This window comes from Pleurodeles waltl, chromosome 3_1, assembly GCF_031143425.1.
Source record: "Pleurodeles waltl isolate 20211129_DDA chromosome 3_1, aPleWal1.hap1.20221129, whole genome shotgun sequence".
NCBI classification, from domain to species: Eukaryota; Metazoa; Chordata; class Amphibia; order Caudata; family Salamandridae; genus Pleurodeles; species Pleurodeles waltl.
The window spans coordinates 480447362-480464209 of NC_090440.1; the positions used below are offsets into that span (position 1 = coordinate 480447362).

At 42.0% G+C, this 16848-nt stretch overlaps 1 protein-coding gene across 3 annotated transcripts in view; it reads right to left on the reverse strand.

The window, feature by feature from the left end:
- FAM174B (family with sequence similarity 174 member B) overlaps nucleotides 1–16848 on the reverse strand; it is a 137465-nt gene that overhangs the window by 26680 nt on the left and 93937 nt on the right. For 2 of the 3 annotated variants that reach the window (XM_069222747.1, XM_069222748.1), the window contains exon 2: nucleotides 12324–12461. In XM_069222747.1, the coding sequence (XP_069078848.1) occupies nucleotides 12324–12461 (138 nt within the window). The remainder of the gene's footprint in view (nucleotides 1–12323; nucleotides 12462–16848) is intronic. The other variant, XM_069222750.1, reaches the window with a different exon arrangement.

The following is a 16848-nucleotide window of genomic DNA, read 5'->3' on the forward strand; positions in this document are numbered from 1 at the left end:
ACACAATTATAAATCTCAACAATGAGTGGTCCTTGTGCTAATAATGTTCTAAGACCTACGTGAAATCATGTTGGTTGCTTCAGCCTTGCTCCTTGTGTTGGCAGTGTATATTTAAGCACCAGTGGTCAACACCAACTGTCCCTGCTCCCAATCAAAAAGCAACCACCAATAATACAGCACATTAGGAATATTTAACTTCTTTGTGCCCGAGCTAAGGGCTATGGAATACTGAAGTAGTTATACTGTTTGTGCCCTTGCAAGGAAGTACACCTATCCCTAGGCACCTGGGAATTGAAGCTAGGGTGGAGATAAAAGGACACCGACAGTGCTTGGAGGCAAGTAGAAAATATTCTGAGGTCATTTTATGAGGTACTTTGATCCATAGTCAGTACTCCAGTTTAGAGTGCACAAACCCCAGTAACATTGGGAAAAACATAACATTTCCTTTCTGCTTACAGCTTCTATGTATAGGTTGAATGAGAATCATGTAAAACCGTCATAAGTCGAATTTTGTTGCATATAACTGCATGCTCAGCGCACAGTGGAATTACAGATGGGTCAGATGGCTCCTTATCTGCATGCCTGTAATCAACATGCAAGTAGGGCAGTATTCCCTGGTGCATGTACTATTAAATTACATAAGTTGGAAACAACTCATATAATGTTAATCACCACTGGCTGCCTACAAATGCCCACTTCTCAGGGGAGAGCAGACTGGTATGCCAGCCAACAGTGCTGTTCTATCTGCATTCCCAATAAAGGGTTTGTGGCTTTAGGAAAACACTATAAGGATCACAAAGATTCAGAACAAGGTGTGACTGTGAGGCCAGTGTGTTATATGCTGCAGCCCTAAATGTTGTAAGGGGATGAGAGCCAAAAAAAAGCCCTCCTAATCCATATGCCTTGCAGATTATGGATGAACAGTCTGCTACACAAATGGAAAGACATTTGCTCTATGACTTTGCAATGGTGTGGAAGAAGTCTCATGCATGCAGAAGCAGTATGCGACAGTCGTCTCCGGAAAAAAGCAAATGGTGGTAGACTGTGCTAGGCAGAGGTAAAATGCCTTGCACCAGACACAGTCTAACACTTGGAGGAAAACAGAATGATTTCCCTTCACCTTTCTATCACTGTTGTGTATGTTAGTTCACCAGGTGAGTCTCCACTTGAAGAGAAGTCTCCTTTAATGGATTTCATCCCCACCAATGGATAACTCTCCTTTAAGGATTCATCACTTCTTCTGCACATGCGTAGATTCCCAGCTTTAAATCAGCCCCAAAGACTCTAAAACAAGCATTACATGTAATGTGGGGTTTCTTCACAGCAGCAGCAAATCCCCTGCCATCACCCTACTCGGCTCCAGGTTTTCTCTACGTCCCTGACTTCCTCATGATTGACTTCAATTTATTACCTTTTGCCTTAGTATGAGTTTTGCATAACACTCTATTGTTGGTTGTGTTAGTGATCTTTCCAAAATATTATCTGTAAAAAACTCAACTGCCCATATGATATGCTACCTTATGAAGTTGCTAGCGCAGACGTTTAATAAAAAAATATATATATATATTAATAGGTGTCTACGTAATCTGAGTAATGGGTTTGTGTAGAAAATATAATAACAGAGAAATAATGCACGCATTTGAAAATGTGATCACAATGAGTGGCCGTCAATGTTAACGAAGTGTACTTTTTAATAGTCTAATGCTATGAAATATTGAGCATATGTTTGACTAATGTAGCAATATGTCATATTAAGGGTTTCATTATGTATTAGCTTTATTAATTGTAGGTCTTAACTTAGTGAAGGTCTTGGCCTGGTTGCCAGGCCTCACGTCAAGCTGTATTTCTTAACGTTTAATAAATGGTTGTCCTAGAGAGTTAAACTGTGATTAGCTGAGAATCTTTTCTCATGAAAACCGACTGCTAGAAGATGCTGTCCTTGCTAAATGTTACAATATGTATGTAATTTGTGTAAGACTGACTTTCTCAGGTGGAGAACAATGAAGACACTGACTGGAGTAGAAGCTGAAACAATATTGTTACCTGACGAGCCGAATGATGAAAACATTGCAGGAAAAACCATTCAGCGACATGTGAACAGAGTAATGGTAGAATCCATAGAATTGGAGTTTTATTTTTATTGGACAAAGTGTGACCATGCGATTCCTTGACCAATAGGGATTTGGGAAGTAGTTTTAGTGAATTTAACTTAACAAGACTGTACCGAGGGAAGACAGCCCATTGCCCATTTGCTTGCTGGCCGAAAGGTCAATATTTTCTTGTGCGTCTTGACAAGAGACATGCTCAACTTTAATGCTTAAAGACTTCGCGTTTGCTGAACTTTGATGCTGAATCCGGATGCCTTGCTGAGCGACTGATGTCCTGATGATGAAGACTATCTTAGCTTGCAGATCCAACTGAGGAGAGGTATTGTTGTACCCATGTATGATAGACATATATTTTTTTCTTTCTAGGTACCAACCGCACTGTTTTGCGACAGCCATAGTTAGATGTTTTTCCAAATTCATGTTACTAAATTGTTTTGCATGAAGCCCAACATACTGATGCTAATCTGATTTTAGATAAGGATTCTCACTAATGAAAATCTACTAATAAGGAACGATGCTTGATATATTTTTTTGCTAAATCTACTTGTATGTGATCTCGTTTGAGCAATTGCTCTTGTTATTTATTTGCACTGTAACCTTAGAATGTGTAATAGCTCAAGCTTTGATTAGATTACCTTTCTTCCATCGCTTTGGACAGCCAGTGTTGATTCTGTATGCGTATCATTTGATTGTGAGATTAATTTACATGACGTTAGCATTGTTAATATAGGGAAATAAATATTCTACCTTTTACTAAAAGGTGGGGTTATTCATGAATGAAAGGTCATGGTGTGTGACAATTACTGACTATTGATTATTAATGTTATTGATTATTGTTGATTATTGATAGTGTATTGGTTATTGATTATTGATCTGCATGTACTGGAATTATGGTGGGATCATCTTAATTGCGAGTCCAAAGCTTCATCGACCTATTCGCATCCCCTTGTAAGTTTACTTATTAAGGTCAGACGTGCTAACAAAGTACACAATACATTGATAAATATTTTTATGAAGCCAATTAGGACAATTCATCACAAGTATCTGGCAGTATGTACAAGATATTTTAAATGGGTACAGCATTTCAATGTCTGAAAAACATTTACTGCAATACACTATCATCAAAAGGGAACTTATTGGTAAATCAATTAACATTACATCTCTACCCTGCACTAAGTGAAATGAGTTATTTCCTTAAAATATGTTGGATGATTTACAGCTACTGCTGTGATTTTATTGCTATAATAGTTAATTTATGAGTGAGCACTGGTGAGTATTTTATTGAAACATAATTATCACAATGTTAGAGAATTGACTATAGGGGCATTCTGAATTAGATAAATGGGCAATCAATTTTGAACTCCATACTGACAGACAAAGGGCAGAATTAAACATAAATCACAAAGAGTTAATCAAAATCTGATCCATAAAAAGAAGCACATAAATTATGAACTAAAACCAAAGTTTAGGATTTGGTGAGGATTTGATTTGATTATTTGGACATCACAATTATTATTTCATCTCCAGTACTCGATCTGTATGCTCATATATACTCACTATTACTAACAATGACAAAAGACCAGGGAAGGGCACTATAGAGAGGCAGGTGGGACATAATGATAGAGGAGGACACAGAGCAGGATGCTAATGACAGGGTGATCTAAAATGAGGGCAGCGATGGAAAGGTGGTTTTCCAGTGTCTTCCTTTCTACCACTCCTTTGTGAGGACATGTAGACGGTTATGACTTGACAACATTAGGTGTCAGAGGGTCCAAAAGGGTCGACAGAGAATACCCTGGCCTGAGACCAACACAAGTGGCTAATTTATTTGGAATTTCTATTGTAACAACCTGGCTTTTTTTGGGGGGGAGAGGTTAGTAGGAAGGCATCCTACAACTGTGGCAGCTAAGGACTTCTGAAGAGGAAGGCGAACACACAAAAGATGCACTGTGTTTGACCAGACTGCTTTGTTTTACCTTCTGATCGAAAGCCCTTTCATGTAAGATGATTAACAGTTCTGTTTTTGTTTAATCTTCTACTGGTATCCGTTCCACCACATTTGTTTCTGCCCGAAACTACAGAAGCTGATCTTACAAACTGTATCAGAATTCTAATTATCCGGGCACAAGAGGCTTGATACTCATGCCAGCATTCCTACAGAATGGTGTACTTCTCTTGATTACTGTTGCTTTACAAGCCATATGACTTTAGGGACGGTTCAGAGAAAAGGGAAATGTAATCAATCAATCAGTTTTTGTAGAGCGCAGCTACTCACCCGTAAAGGTCACAAGGTGCTGGGGGGTGGTGGGGATGTTATTGGGATTGTCTAAAAATCTCTGGGGCTCTGGATAAGACAAGCCGATTTAGTGAATTCCCTATATGATTCCTTTCCCTTCAGTGATCGCAGTGAACCTGCTAAAGAAACAGAAGATCAAACCAGAAATGCACAGCCTATGAAGTCTATGTTTATTTCTTCCAAATATAAAAGCCCTTCAAAAGTACAAACTAGAAGGAATTTCAGATTTGAGGCAGGGCTGAAGACGTAGGTATCACTCTTTGGAAATGGAGAAAGGCAGGGACAAAGTGAGATTTTGATAACATCTTAAATATATTGTTTACCAAACCAGTCCAAAGCAGTGCTTGTAAAATCTAACAGCTGGCAATTGATTCATTAATTGAACAATTTACTTACCTTCAGTAATACCTTATCAGGTAGAGACTATGGGCCTCTTTTTAAGTTTGGTGGATGGAAAAGCCCATCCGCCAAACTCCTGACACGGTGTCCGCCGCCATAGTGGCGACCACACCGCTGGACTTATTAGGTTTCCCGCTAGGCTGTCGGGCAGGTCGGCCTAGCTGGAAACAGGGGGTAGCATTGTCTCTGGCTTCAAATAGATCGGTGGCAATACTGTCACCTGCAGGGTGCACCAGCACAATCGCAATGTTCACTATCATTGCGAGGGTGCTGGGCAGGGGGGACCCCTGCACTGCCCATGCCAAGCGTATGGGCAGTGCAGGGGGCCCCCTGTGGCTCCCAGCACCTGTTCTCCGCCAGCCTTTTTGTGGCAGTAAAACCGCCATGGAAAGGCTGGTGGAGAATATCTAGCTGCAGATGCCTTACCTTTGATTTCTGCCCAGGCGTCAGACTGGGTCCGGCCAATTTTAATGAGCCGTACCCCTGCTCGCCGGGAGGTGGAGTCGATCGGCTCTGCATCCGTGATCGGCATCATATGCGCAGGATATTATATTGTGGTTCCTATATAGGTGCCACTCAGGAGCGCCAACATCAGTTTCTTTTCAAAAGTTTTCACTCCAGTAGCGCGGAGCCATGAAGAACACTGACCAGTGGTGTGTCAAAACTAGTGCCCAGAAAGGGACATCCCTGCCCCTAGAAATCCGTTCGGAGAGCAGGGGGAATGGATCATTCGGTAAGGAATCTGCAGCTAAATACAGTCTCTACAACATAAGGAGTTACTGAAGGCAAGTAACTTATCCATCTGATGGAGACCTTTAGCTGAGATTCCTTACCTTTGAATAGATACCCAAGCAATACCATCCCCGCAGATGGGTCTGCAAACTAATTTCAAATAACAAAGTCCTGCAGGACCAAATGGGCAAAGTGTTGGTCCCTACGGACCTGACTGCCCAGGTGTAATGTTTGGTAAATTTGTGCAGAGATGCCCATGTTAGTGCCTGACAGATGCCCAGGACTGGAACTCACCATGCTAATGTAGTGGACACAGCTTAAGCTGTGGTAGAATAAGTGTGCAAGCCCTTGGGGGTTGCTTTTCTGCATAGCAGATCTTAATGCAGAGTACGACCCATCTGAAAATGGTCCGCTTCTGCACTGCCTGACCTATTTTTGTACCCACATACACTACAAAGAGATGTTAATCCACCCGGAGCTTTTTGTGCGACCAAAGTAGAAAGCCAATGCTCTTTTTGGGTCCAAGTGGTGAAGTATCTCCTCTTCCTAGGAGTATGTGGAGGTGTGTAAAAAGTAGGCAAGGCGATGGATTGGCCGACATGAAAAGGAGTGACTACTTTTGACAGAAAAGAGGCCCTAGTATGAAGCACCACTTTGTCAGGATAAAAAGAAAGGTAGGGCGGCTTGGATGATAAAACCTGCAGCTCACTCACTCTGCAGGCAGATGTAATTGCCACAAGGAAAGCTGTTTTCAACGTGAGAAGCCTGAGGGGACAGTTGTGAAGAGGCTTGAAAGTAGAGAACATCACAAAGATCAGAACCAAATTAAGATCGCACTGGGGCATAACGAATGGGGATTGAAGGAAGAGATGTGTAATACCTTAGACGCACCTATGTACAATAGGAGACTTGAACAAGGAAGTTTGATCAGGCAACCGCAAAAAAGCAGAAATAGCAGATACATAGCCTTTAGGAGAGCCCAAAGCAGAGCCCTGCTGGGCAAGGGACAGAATGAACAGTGGACCCTCAGAAAGAGAGGCAGAAAGAGCTCGCATTGAACAGCCAGTCACCGAGATAGGGAAAGACTGAGACCCATGATCTCCGCAGATGAGCTGCAACCATGCCATCACCTTGCTGAACACCTGAAGGGTGCTAGTAAGGCCAAAGAGGAGCACAGTGAAATGAAAGTGCTTGTGCCCTACCATGAGCCACAAGTAACGTTTGCGGGCGGGCAAGACAGGAATGTGAAAAAAAGCAGCCTGCAAGTCCAACGATACCATCCAGGCTCCTGGGTCCAGGGCAAGCAAGACCTGAGCATATGTGTGCATCCAGAACTTCTCCATCTTGAGGAAGAGATTGAGGGCTTGTAGGTCTAGGATAGGGCAAAGTCCCTTGTCCTTTTTGGGGACCTTAAAGTAACTGGAATAGCAATCACAGCACACTTCTGGCACCAAACCCTGTCTATTGCTCTCTTGGCCAAGAGAGCTGCAACTTCCTCACAAAGAAGGGACACATGGTCCTCCATCATCTGGTCGTAAGATGGTGTCACGGATGGAGGGGTAGTCTCAAAGGGGAGGGAGTAGCCCCTTTAGACTATCTGCAAAATCTACCTATCTGAAGTAACGGATTGCCAGTGGGACAGGTGATAGTGAATCCTGCCGCCAACTGGTCCTTGGTGGGGGAGAGGAAGACTAGGAGGAAATAGAGGCTGCTGCAGGGCAGGAGGGCGGGAGATTGACCAGACCACTGGCCATCTGGGTAGCATGTAAGGCATGGTTGCTGAATGGGAAGGTGCACAGCTGGCAGCCCATTCTGTAGCCGCACAGGGTAGATTGAGGGGTGACAAGGAACCGCCATGAGGCCCAAGGACCTGGGTGTGGCACGAGAATGTTTGAAGCACTCTAGCACTGAATCTGCTTTGTCTCCATAGAGATGTGTGCCGTCACAGGACATGTCCATTGGGGAAGCTTGAACACCCCTAGAAAATACAGACATCCTCAGGCAGACGTGGCACCTCAGGGTCACTGTCGTAGAAACCGCTCTACCTAGTGAGTCGGCTGTGTCCAGTCCGCAACGGATCATAAACGTTGCTGAGTCTCTCCCGTCAGTAACAGCCTGAGAGAGTGCAGCCCGGGCTCTTCCAAGACCTATGGCAGTACTTGTGAAACCATATCCCAGAGTGTGTGAGAATAACGGCCCAAAAGGCATGCGGTGTTCACAGACCACAATACAAGGCTGGCAAAAAACATCTTCCTAAATGAATCCAACCTTGGATTCCCTATCTGGGGGAGCGGTAGGGAATGCACCAGTGGAAGTAGAGGCTTGGACCACCAAGCTCTCCGGGGTGGGGTGTTGCATCGGGAAACCTGGGTCCCCCAGGTGCAAAGTGTTGGCAGTGGGCAATCGCCCTATTCACAGCAGCCCATATACTGGTTTGGACCAAGTACCCAAAAGGACGTCAGTGAGGGCATCATTGAAAAGGAGCAGGGGTTCAGAGGTATAAGCTCCCGGTTCCACCACCTCTGTCAAGAGATTAGTCTTGATGGCCACTGTAGTCTGGCCCCTTGAGATACCGCCGTAAAAAAATTATTGTCTAGAGAATTTCATTTTTGATTTGTGTTTTTGTATCATTAGAGAAGTAATTTAGCTTGGGTAGGCATTATTAATCTGGGCCAATTTCTTCTGGACGACATTTTAAACAAGCATTTGCAACGTAATGGGTCTCGCATTTGTTCGACTTAGAGCTATTGCGTTATAAAGTCCTGACCGGACTTTTCTTGCCACATAAATTGAAAATGAAAAGTAATACAGTTTTACATAAGCAAGCCGATTTGAGGCTCCACGCCATAAGCATGAGCGTGAAGAGGCACACAAAAGGAAACAGAAGTTCACTCGCAGTCAAACGTATCAGCAGTTATGCAATTATTTATGTAACAGGGCCGATGTCAAGTAAAGTGCTCAACTATTGCTCAGCAAAATCACGCTGCGTAGGAAATAAAAAGAAAAAGTAGTCCAGAAGCTATGCGGAAAACATGGAGCCTTGTATGTTTTCAGTAGTTTACCAGTGCTGTCGAGGGGGGCTAAACACTGCAAGAGACATGACTTATGCATGCCTTTCACAAATTAAATCAAGCGAATTTTAAAAGGCAAGCCCACAAACCCATGAAAGTGATGAGCATGACATGCGCGTGGTTAAAAACCCACAACAGATTACAACAGGGGCCAGATTGCGCTCAACCCTAAATATGGCGAATGTGTTGCAGTGATCATGTATTATTTCGGGAACCATAGACCTATATACTTCATTCTATTGTCAAAATGTAGGTTTTTGGGTTCAAGTAGTCTTATAGAGAAAAAAAATACCTCCTCAGAGCAACACTTATGCCATTTTCCAAAATGGCGGCTCTATAATGATGTCTTTTTGCCATCATATTAGTAATTTATTTTAATATTGCTTTTGTTTCAGGTCTTCCGTTAAATCAAATTCGTCAACATGAGTGAAGCAGGTGGTAGAAGAGGATCTTTATCTCCTGCAGAGTGTTGCTAACTACAAAGTCTGAGGACAACTTCAACAACAAAAATGTGTCATTTGCCAAACTAATCCGAAAGAAAAGCTAACATCAACTGCGGCTGGACAGAACAGTGTTTGAGATGCTGCAGAAATACGGCAAGACAAAGTTTACAAAAGATTGAAATTGATGGGTGAAGAGGAGAAATCAGTGAATCACAAGTCTTCTGAGAAAGCGACGACAACCAAACTCAATGCCCATCCATTTAGAAGATCAATGGCTACCCCTCATCCACCTCCAACAACTGATTAGAAAGGGGAGGATCTTCAACGTGTTTTCTGTGAACTAGCCAGAGCAAGGGCCAAATGGATTGACGAAAGAACAAAGTACAGAGTATTTGAGTCTCAAAGGGCAAACATGTTTTTATCTGCAGCTAGTTTCTTCCAAGATGAAGCTTTCAGCCGAGTAGCTGACTTAAACAGCGAAGTATGCCCACCCAAACTGCATGCATGCATGCATACATTCGATAATATGAATGCACAATTAGCTACCAGTAGCAACGTAACCGTCAGCCTTCAATTAAGTATGCACTCTTTGAAAAAGTAAATCAAGTTTTAAAGCTACTCTTGAGTGTTGGCTACTGGTTCACCCTCAGTGAGGTCAGAGAAATAATGGTCATCATTAATGAAACTATATTGATTCGTAAGTCTAACAAAAATAATAAGCCACTTATGGTGTTCTCAGCTGAGTTGACTCCTGAAGTTTTTGCTGCCAAAAAAAGATCACAAGATGCAGTAAAATCAGTAGTAAGTCAGTAAGAATGCCTGATGTTTTCTTAACATTTTAACATTGTTGTTTAATTTCAGTACAATTGTTACAAACTAAAGTACAGAGCAGGAACTTTTTAGCAGCTCATGCTGTAAAATCTTGTGAACCCAACAGCACACCACTTCCAAGTCACATTACCAGGAAATGATTTACAATTGCTGCTCTTGATAATTGTGATTTACGTGTTCGATGTTAGTGGCACTGGCAAGTCCTCTTTGAGATTAGTCGGGTTGGTAGCACATCTCCAGTAGTATTTGTTAACCATTAAGAACATTCAAGGAGGAAAGAACAGTAAGGCAGACTGCTTGTCTAGGATGCCTTTAGAATTTAATAGTTCAGCAGATAGAGACGAGGGTATTGAGTGTATGGTGGCTTTGGTGGATGGCATGTTGAAGAAGAAGTTATTAGAAATGCATGGTTGAAAGCTCTGCAATTACATGATTTTAAAACGTTTCAGGGTTTATCATGAATGGTTCACCCAAGGACAGGAATTGGTACTTTGATATTAAACCTTTTGCTAAGGTTTCTGAAGAGCTGTCAATTGTTAATGGTTTTCCTATGTGCCAGGATGTGAGCATTCCCACAGCTTTTAATGTACTATAATGATTGGTTTTGCTCATGAGGGACATATGGGCATTTCTGAGCATCTGCTCGTGCTTTAACAAGTCAGAATGCAGCAGGTAGGGCAGCTCTCAAACTGTTTCTTAGATCTGCACCAGCTGGACTGGCCTCCTGTAACCAGAGGTAGGTCAGCAGTAGCTGACAGCTTGAACAGAAATACAGTATTGTGCCATCACACTGGATTATAATGACCAATTATTTAAAAAGATAGATAGTTTCTTGCTATCAACAGGGATACCAAACGTCCCAGGTTGGCCTGTGCCTCGTTTTCCACCTCCTGTCACAATAGTCGACTAGTAGAAGGATGTACATTTTCATGTGCATAAAAAAAATTGAATTCTGCTGATACGATTTGGAAAAGGTGCATTTAATTCCTCTTTGTGTCTCACTTTCATATGTTCCCTATGTGGGATTGTGTTTTCTAGTAAGTAATCATGTGTTCCGCAGTCGCTGAAAAAAAATTTAGTCCAACTTTAATGTTTCTGATAAGTCATTCACAGCTTTCAGTTTTCAGAATCTTAGCATAAAGTTCTAAAGGACATGTAGATGGTGCTGTAGAGATCCCTACACATAGTTTCCTTGTACATAGCCATGTGCATGGAAAGGGCCAAGACGCCTTTAAACATTACAATCTTTGAGTAAAATGGTGAATTTTAAGTAACAAATGTATTAGTTGTAATAATAATGTCCATAAAACACTAACTCCAAACGTATATTTTTCGCTGTTTCAATGACAAAATAGTATGTTTTGACGTGGACTAGTATAATTTAATTATTTGCATTTTCACTGTTTTAAAATAATTTAAATTGTGGAACTGGTCATAAATTTAACTGCACAAAAACAGCCTCACTGAAAGATACACATTTACCTGCTGCATGTTTGTATAAACAATAAACAAATGTTTAAAAAAATGAAATTTAGAGCAAATATCAACATTACAGTAAGCACGAAGCAAATTACAAAACAACTGATATGTCACTAAAACTAGTCTAGTTTTGAAAAATAAATCAAGTTGTAAGAATTTGTGTTTCGTAAAAAAGTATCCTATTTTTGAAAATTGGTGAATTTGTGCATTTTAGCACTTGCACGCAGAGAGCAGAATGAAAAGGAAGTACCCAATATTAGTGCCATCCTATAGCAGAACCCCTCCCCACAGCTCTACTACTACCGTGTTTCTTCTTCTACAGCGCCCCACACACACGCGCACACACACAGATATCTGGACTCTTAACTACTGCCCTCAATCACTTCCGGTGTCCATATATGCTATTAACTTCTATTGCACAGCACTCCTTTTCTTTGTGAGTAGGTTGGTAGCTTAGATGTCTCACATACATAGCACGCAAGTGTTATTGATTGCATTTTGAGGTCATACTATGGATGCTCGTGCCTCTCCCAGTCGATCGCACAGCCTGATAAGACGCCACCTGTCTGATCCCCACAGAACTGGGAGTTGCAGCATTCATTTTCAGTAAGCTTAAGTCGGTCTCCTATCCTCTTAGTCAAAAGCATTACTGAGGACTATACCACACAAGTTTCTTCCTCATATGCTACAACTTTGTTGGAGTGTTGTCAAACCAATGATCGTGTGGGGAGTACGGTTTAGGTACACATATGTTGTTACAGTCCTCGTGGGGGTCCATTACAGTGAGAAACTAGCGCAACCACTTTTCCACATATTTATTTAAAGAGAAATAGATGATGTCATTAGCAACATAAAAGAAAAAAACAGTAAAATCTATGGAAACAAATACAGAGAAGAATGAAATAGCCACCACCAGGATTATAATGAATTAAAGGCAGCCTTACAGTGCCTGTGTGCACATTACCTGTACCTGTATTTCACATCGAACACTGTTGAATCGTCATCATCATCATTTTCTTCATTCAGAGGCGCCATTTCGACTCGTTCTGCTGGAGTGGTGATGATGTCATACTTCCGTGTTTTTCTTATTCTTCTACCAGACCTAAGAAAGACATTAAACATTGACTGACGATGTTCTCATCAGGGTAATAGTCTATAAAGAATACAATGCGCTTGACAATTCTTATTAAGGTTGTGCAAAATAAAAAAGTTCTCAATGTAGTATATTTGTTTATAACATGCAATACTGAGGTAATCTCGTCCAGCGGAATCCCTAAATTTTGCAGGCAACGTGGCAGACAGAGATGAAATGATTTGCTAAGAATCTTGATCTAATAGAAAATGTGGAAACTGAGACTTAGGACTCTGGGCATGGGTCGAAAACTTAACCACTTGGCTCCTTCTATCATCATGACTGTTGGAAAGAAAGGCTTGATGATCAATTTCCAAACGTAAATATTAATAGATCCACTGTTTTTTCAGCAATAAACCAATAAGAATTGTCTTTATTCTATAAATCTTGACTTGGGCTAATTTAAAAAAACAAAAAAAAAAGTTGCAGTCCTCCTCAAGCGCCAAAGTGAAAACATACAATGCTTGCCTTTACCCCACATAGGCAAAGGATTCACCTACACACACCTTTAAACACTACTACACATACACCTGAAATCTAACTCCTTTCTTCGAAGCACCTTGAGCCACTGAAGCTCAATGACGGATATCTCAATATTTTTTTATAACATTTCTATAAATATTCAGAACACAACTGCACGAAGTAGTTAAAAAGTGAAACACTCAAGGCTATTTTCCCACAATTTTAGATCACTACAGAAATTAGTAGCAGCAGTTGTGACTCGAACTTTTGTAAACCAGTAATTCTGGATAGAGCGGGTATGAATTAAGGTAGCCCGATCCTCTGTTATGGTCAAATTATTTAACACGCGTACAGAAAAGCAAATGTTTGTCAAATTAAATGGCATCTCCGCTATGGTAGGCTGGAGACTGCTGCCTTGAGCTTTCACTTCTTAAAAAAAAAAGTCAAGGTTAAAGCTTCAGCCTTTTAAACAGAAGCCAATTCAACAAGCGGAGACTACCCTATACAATGCAAAAAAAGCATATGTTTGGGAACAAATGTAGCTCAAATATATGGTTACCACACATATAGGAATATAATGGCTCACTCGTGATCATTGCCTGATAAGGGTTTTCTGAATTAAATCACAGCCAAAACAGGGTTAGATAGCCTATCTTTCTCCACGGCACGATGAGGTCACTGCATAAGTATACTCTTCTTCATAAAGGTATAACTCATTGTAACGCGAAGAACCCACATCAATATCAATGGAAACACTAGCTTTAAAGGAAAGCTCAAAATAATCCTAAATTCAAAGGACTGTTATCACTGGAGATAGTGATTTGTTTAAAAGCATAAATAAATGAACATCTCTGCGCATAAAAATATGAAAAGCAATGGTTGTTAATCAGGCACTGATATATACTGCTTTAGGCTCCATCTTCTAAATAATCATGAAAGAAATAGTTTGAGATACCTTCCCATCTTTACTTTTATGAGACATGACTGAGACGGCGTGGGCAAACTAGTCAAACAGGCACACCGATCCTTTTCTTAAGAACCACCACATAGGAGTACACAGCGACCCCTGATGGTACCAGTCATGCTGGATCTGGTGTGTGAGTTCTAGATAAGATGGCAGATCCCAGGGATTGCTGTATGCTGTTCCCAAGGAGACTGGTTGCTTTGCGAGACTAAAATATCCGGACCGGACTGCGTTCTGTGGCTGGCAGCTAAAGGAAGGGAATTACAAAAGGTGAGTGTGAGCCTGGGTTTCTATAGATTGAAGTCTGAAAGAACTTTCCTATCTTTCTAACAGTTGACTTATTCACAGAGAACATCATTTCTGAAAGCGTGTTACCGTGTTTCCATGTAAAACTGCATGAACCTTCCATGTGCAATTGTCAACATGTTACATAGATATCAATCTCACTGCACGTGTTTTTTAGGAGGTGGTATTTAAATTGAGTATGTACTATCCCACCCTTACATTTGTTTGGGGAATGTTTTGTTTGAGGTCAAGGTGCAGTGGGCGTGTTCATTCAAGGTAACTGAGACCATCAAGTATGCCATTAGTGTCTGGAAAGTTAATACCCACCCTTGAAGGAGTATGATGCGCCCATTACAGTGTAAAGCAGTGGTTCCCAACCTGTGGTCCGGGGACCCCTGGGGGTCCGCAAAGCCTCCCCAGTGGGTCCATGACTGCTTAGAAAATTAATAATATGAACAGTTTAGGTCCCCAGCTTTTAGTAATGACTCATGGGGGTGGTCCCCGGATTCAAATAATGATTCAGTGGGAGTCCCTGGGTTCCAGTACTGATAAAGTGGGGGGTCCACAGAACTCAAAATGTTGGGAACGACTGGTGTAAAGTATTATTTCCTAGGGGAGACATCAACTCATCTGGACCTTTGGGAGCGTGAAGATAGGGTAGCTATAAACATTAGATGGCACACAGGTACTTTAAGGTGTAGGGATTGAGGCGACGGGGAATTAGTCCTCGATAGAGGGTGAACTGTGGCATACCACTCCTACATCCTAGACATTAGCACTTCTTTTATTTGATGTCTTAGGCAGTTCATTCTTCCCCTTTCAATATTTTCAGCATGATATTCACAATTGTACTCCATCTTTAAGACACTCTAGACTTGCATTGCTGGCCCTGCTCTACATTTCTCGCAAAAAGCCTTCCCTCATTTCTTTCCCTCATGTTTTTCCCTGTGGCACCTTGTCCACTCAGACTTCACATAGTAAACTACGTCTTCCATATAATTAATCTGGTTTTAGGACTCCTCCTGGTATCAATTTGATATAATCCATGTCACCATAACAGATCACTGCTAGACATTAGGTTTCTGGTTGGCAGAGGCATGCACCCTGTCCAACGAGGAGCCACAATCCTAGTCAGGGTAAGTCAGATACACACCCTAAATTAACCTGTGCTCACCCTCTTGTAGCTTTGCACAGAGCAGTCAGGCTTAACTTAAGAGGTAAGGAGTTATATATTTATGCACACTTCAGACAGTAAAACTGGGAAAACACCACACAAAAATATACCAAATCTGGTTAGAAAAATAGATCTTAAATCATTTAATAAACAAGACCAAATGACAAAAATCCAATAAGTAGAAGTTGAGATTTTAATTTTTAAAGAATAATCTACAATATAGCGCTTAGAAGCAATAGGCACCTGTGCGGGGTATCTGGTTGTGTTGGACTGAGACAAAGTCAATAGTCGGTGCCGACTGAGATGGAGTGTGGGTCAGATACAGGGACCAGCAGTGGCCCACTGATCAAAAGTATCTTGATCCGAGTTGCATTGCTGTTGAGGAGATGCGTGGCGCAGTCACAGCGATGCGTCAGTGTTAGGCCATGCAGTGGAGGCGATGCATCAATCTTCTCTGTGCAACGGCCATGATGCATCGGTTTCAAATGCGATGCTCTGGGTCTGAATGTAATGCGCTGCTATGGCTCCTGTAGCAGAGGATGCATCGATTCAGAATGTGATGCACTGGTTTTAAGTGTGATGCACCGGGTCCAATTCCAACAACGGTGTTGATGCACCAATTCCGACTCCCTCAATGGCGTTGATGCATGGATTATTTCTACTGGTGCAGCACTTTATACACACTTCCCAGAGCCCAGAATTGGATTGGCACCACTTGGCAGGGTAAGACTCACAGTTGGCAGACTCTAGGTGCTGTAGCAGGTGTGTTGGAATTTCTTTTGTGTCCCTGAGTCTTTTGAAAACAGGAGGCAAGCCCTTAGAATCAATTTGGTTCTGAGTTGGAGAGATGCAGGTCCAGTACTTCCCACTACCAGGCAAGGAGGGAAACATGCAGCAGGTCAGCTCAGCAGAGCAGAAGCCCAGCAGAGTGACAGACCTTTAAGTAGCACAGCAGTTCTTCTTCCTGGCAGAGAACCCACAAGTCCAGAAGTGTACTGAGTTGGGGGTGTCTGTAGTCCGGTACTTATAGCCAGTTGTGCCTTTGAAGTGAGGGACACTTCAGAGTGGCCTTTGAAAGTCACAAAGTTCCTGCCCTTCCTGCTCTGGCTCCACACTCATTACAAGGGAGTATGCTGAGCTTTGTGTGGGGACAGGGCACAGCCCATTCAGGTGAGTCAGCTCCTCCCTCCCATCTTGATGGCAACTGAATGGGACAGATCCCCACTACACCAGTATACTTAAACAACCACTCAATACTAACTAGACAGGCCGCCAACACCAAAGAGATCTGCCACAAACTGCTAGTCCAAAGAAGACCCTACAACAGTTTACCCTGCAGGTCCATAAATAGTCACATTATCTCAGCACTGCCCTACTGTAATGACAACAAAGAAGACACTAACAATGTCCATCTCATAATTTCATAATGGAAATCTTATAATGAAGGACTGTACCACGGACTCTACTGGCAG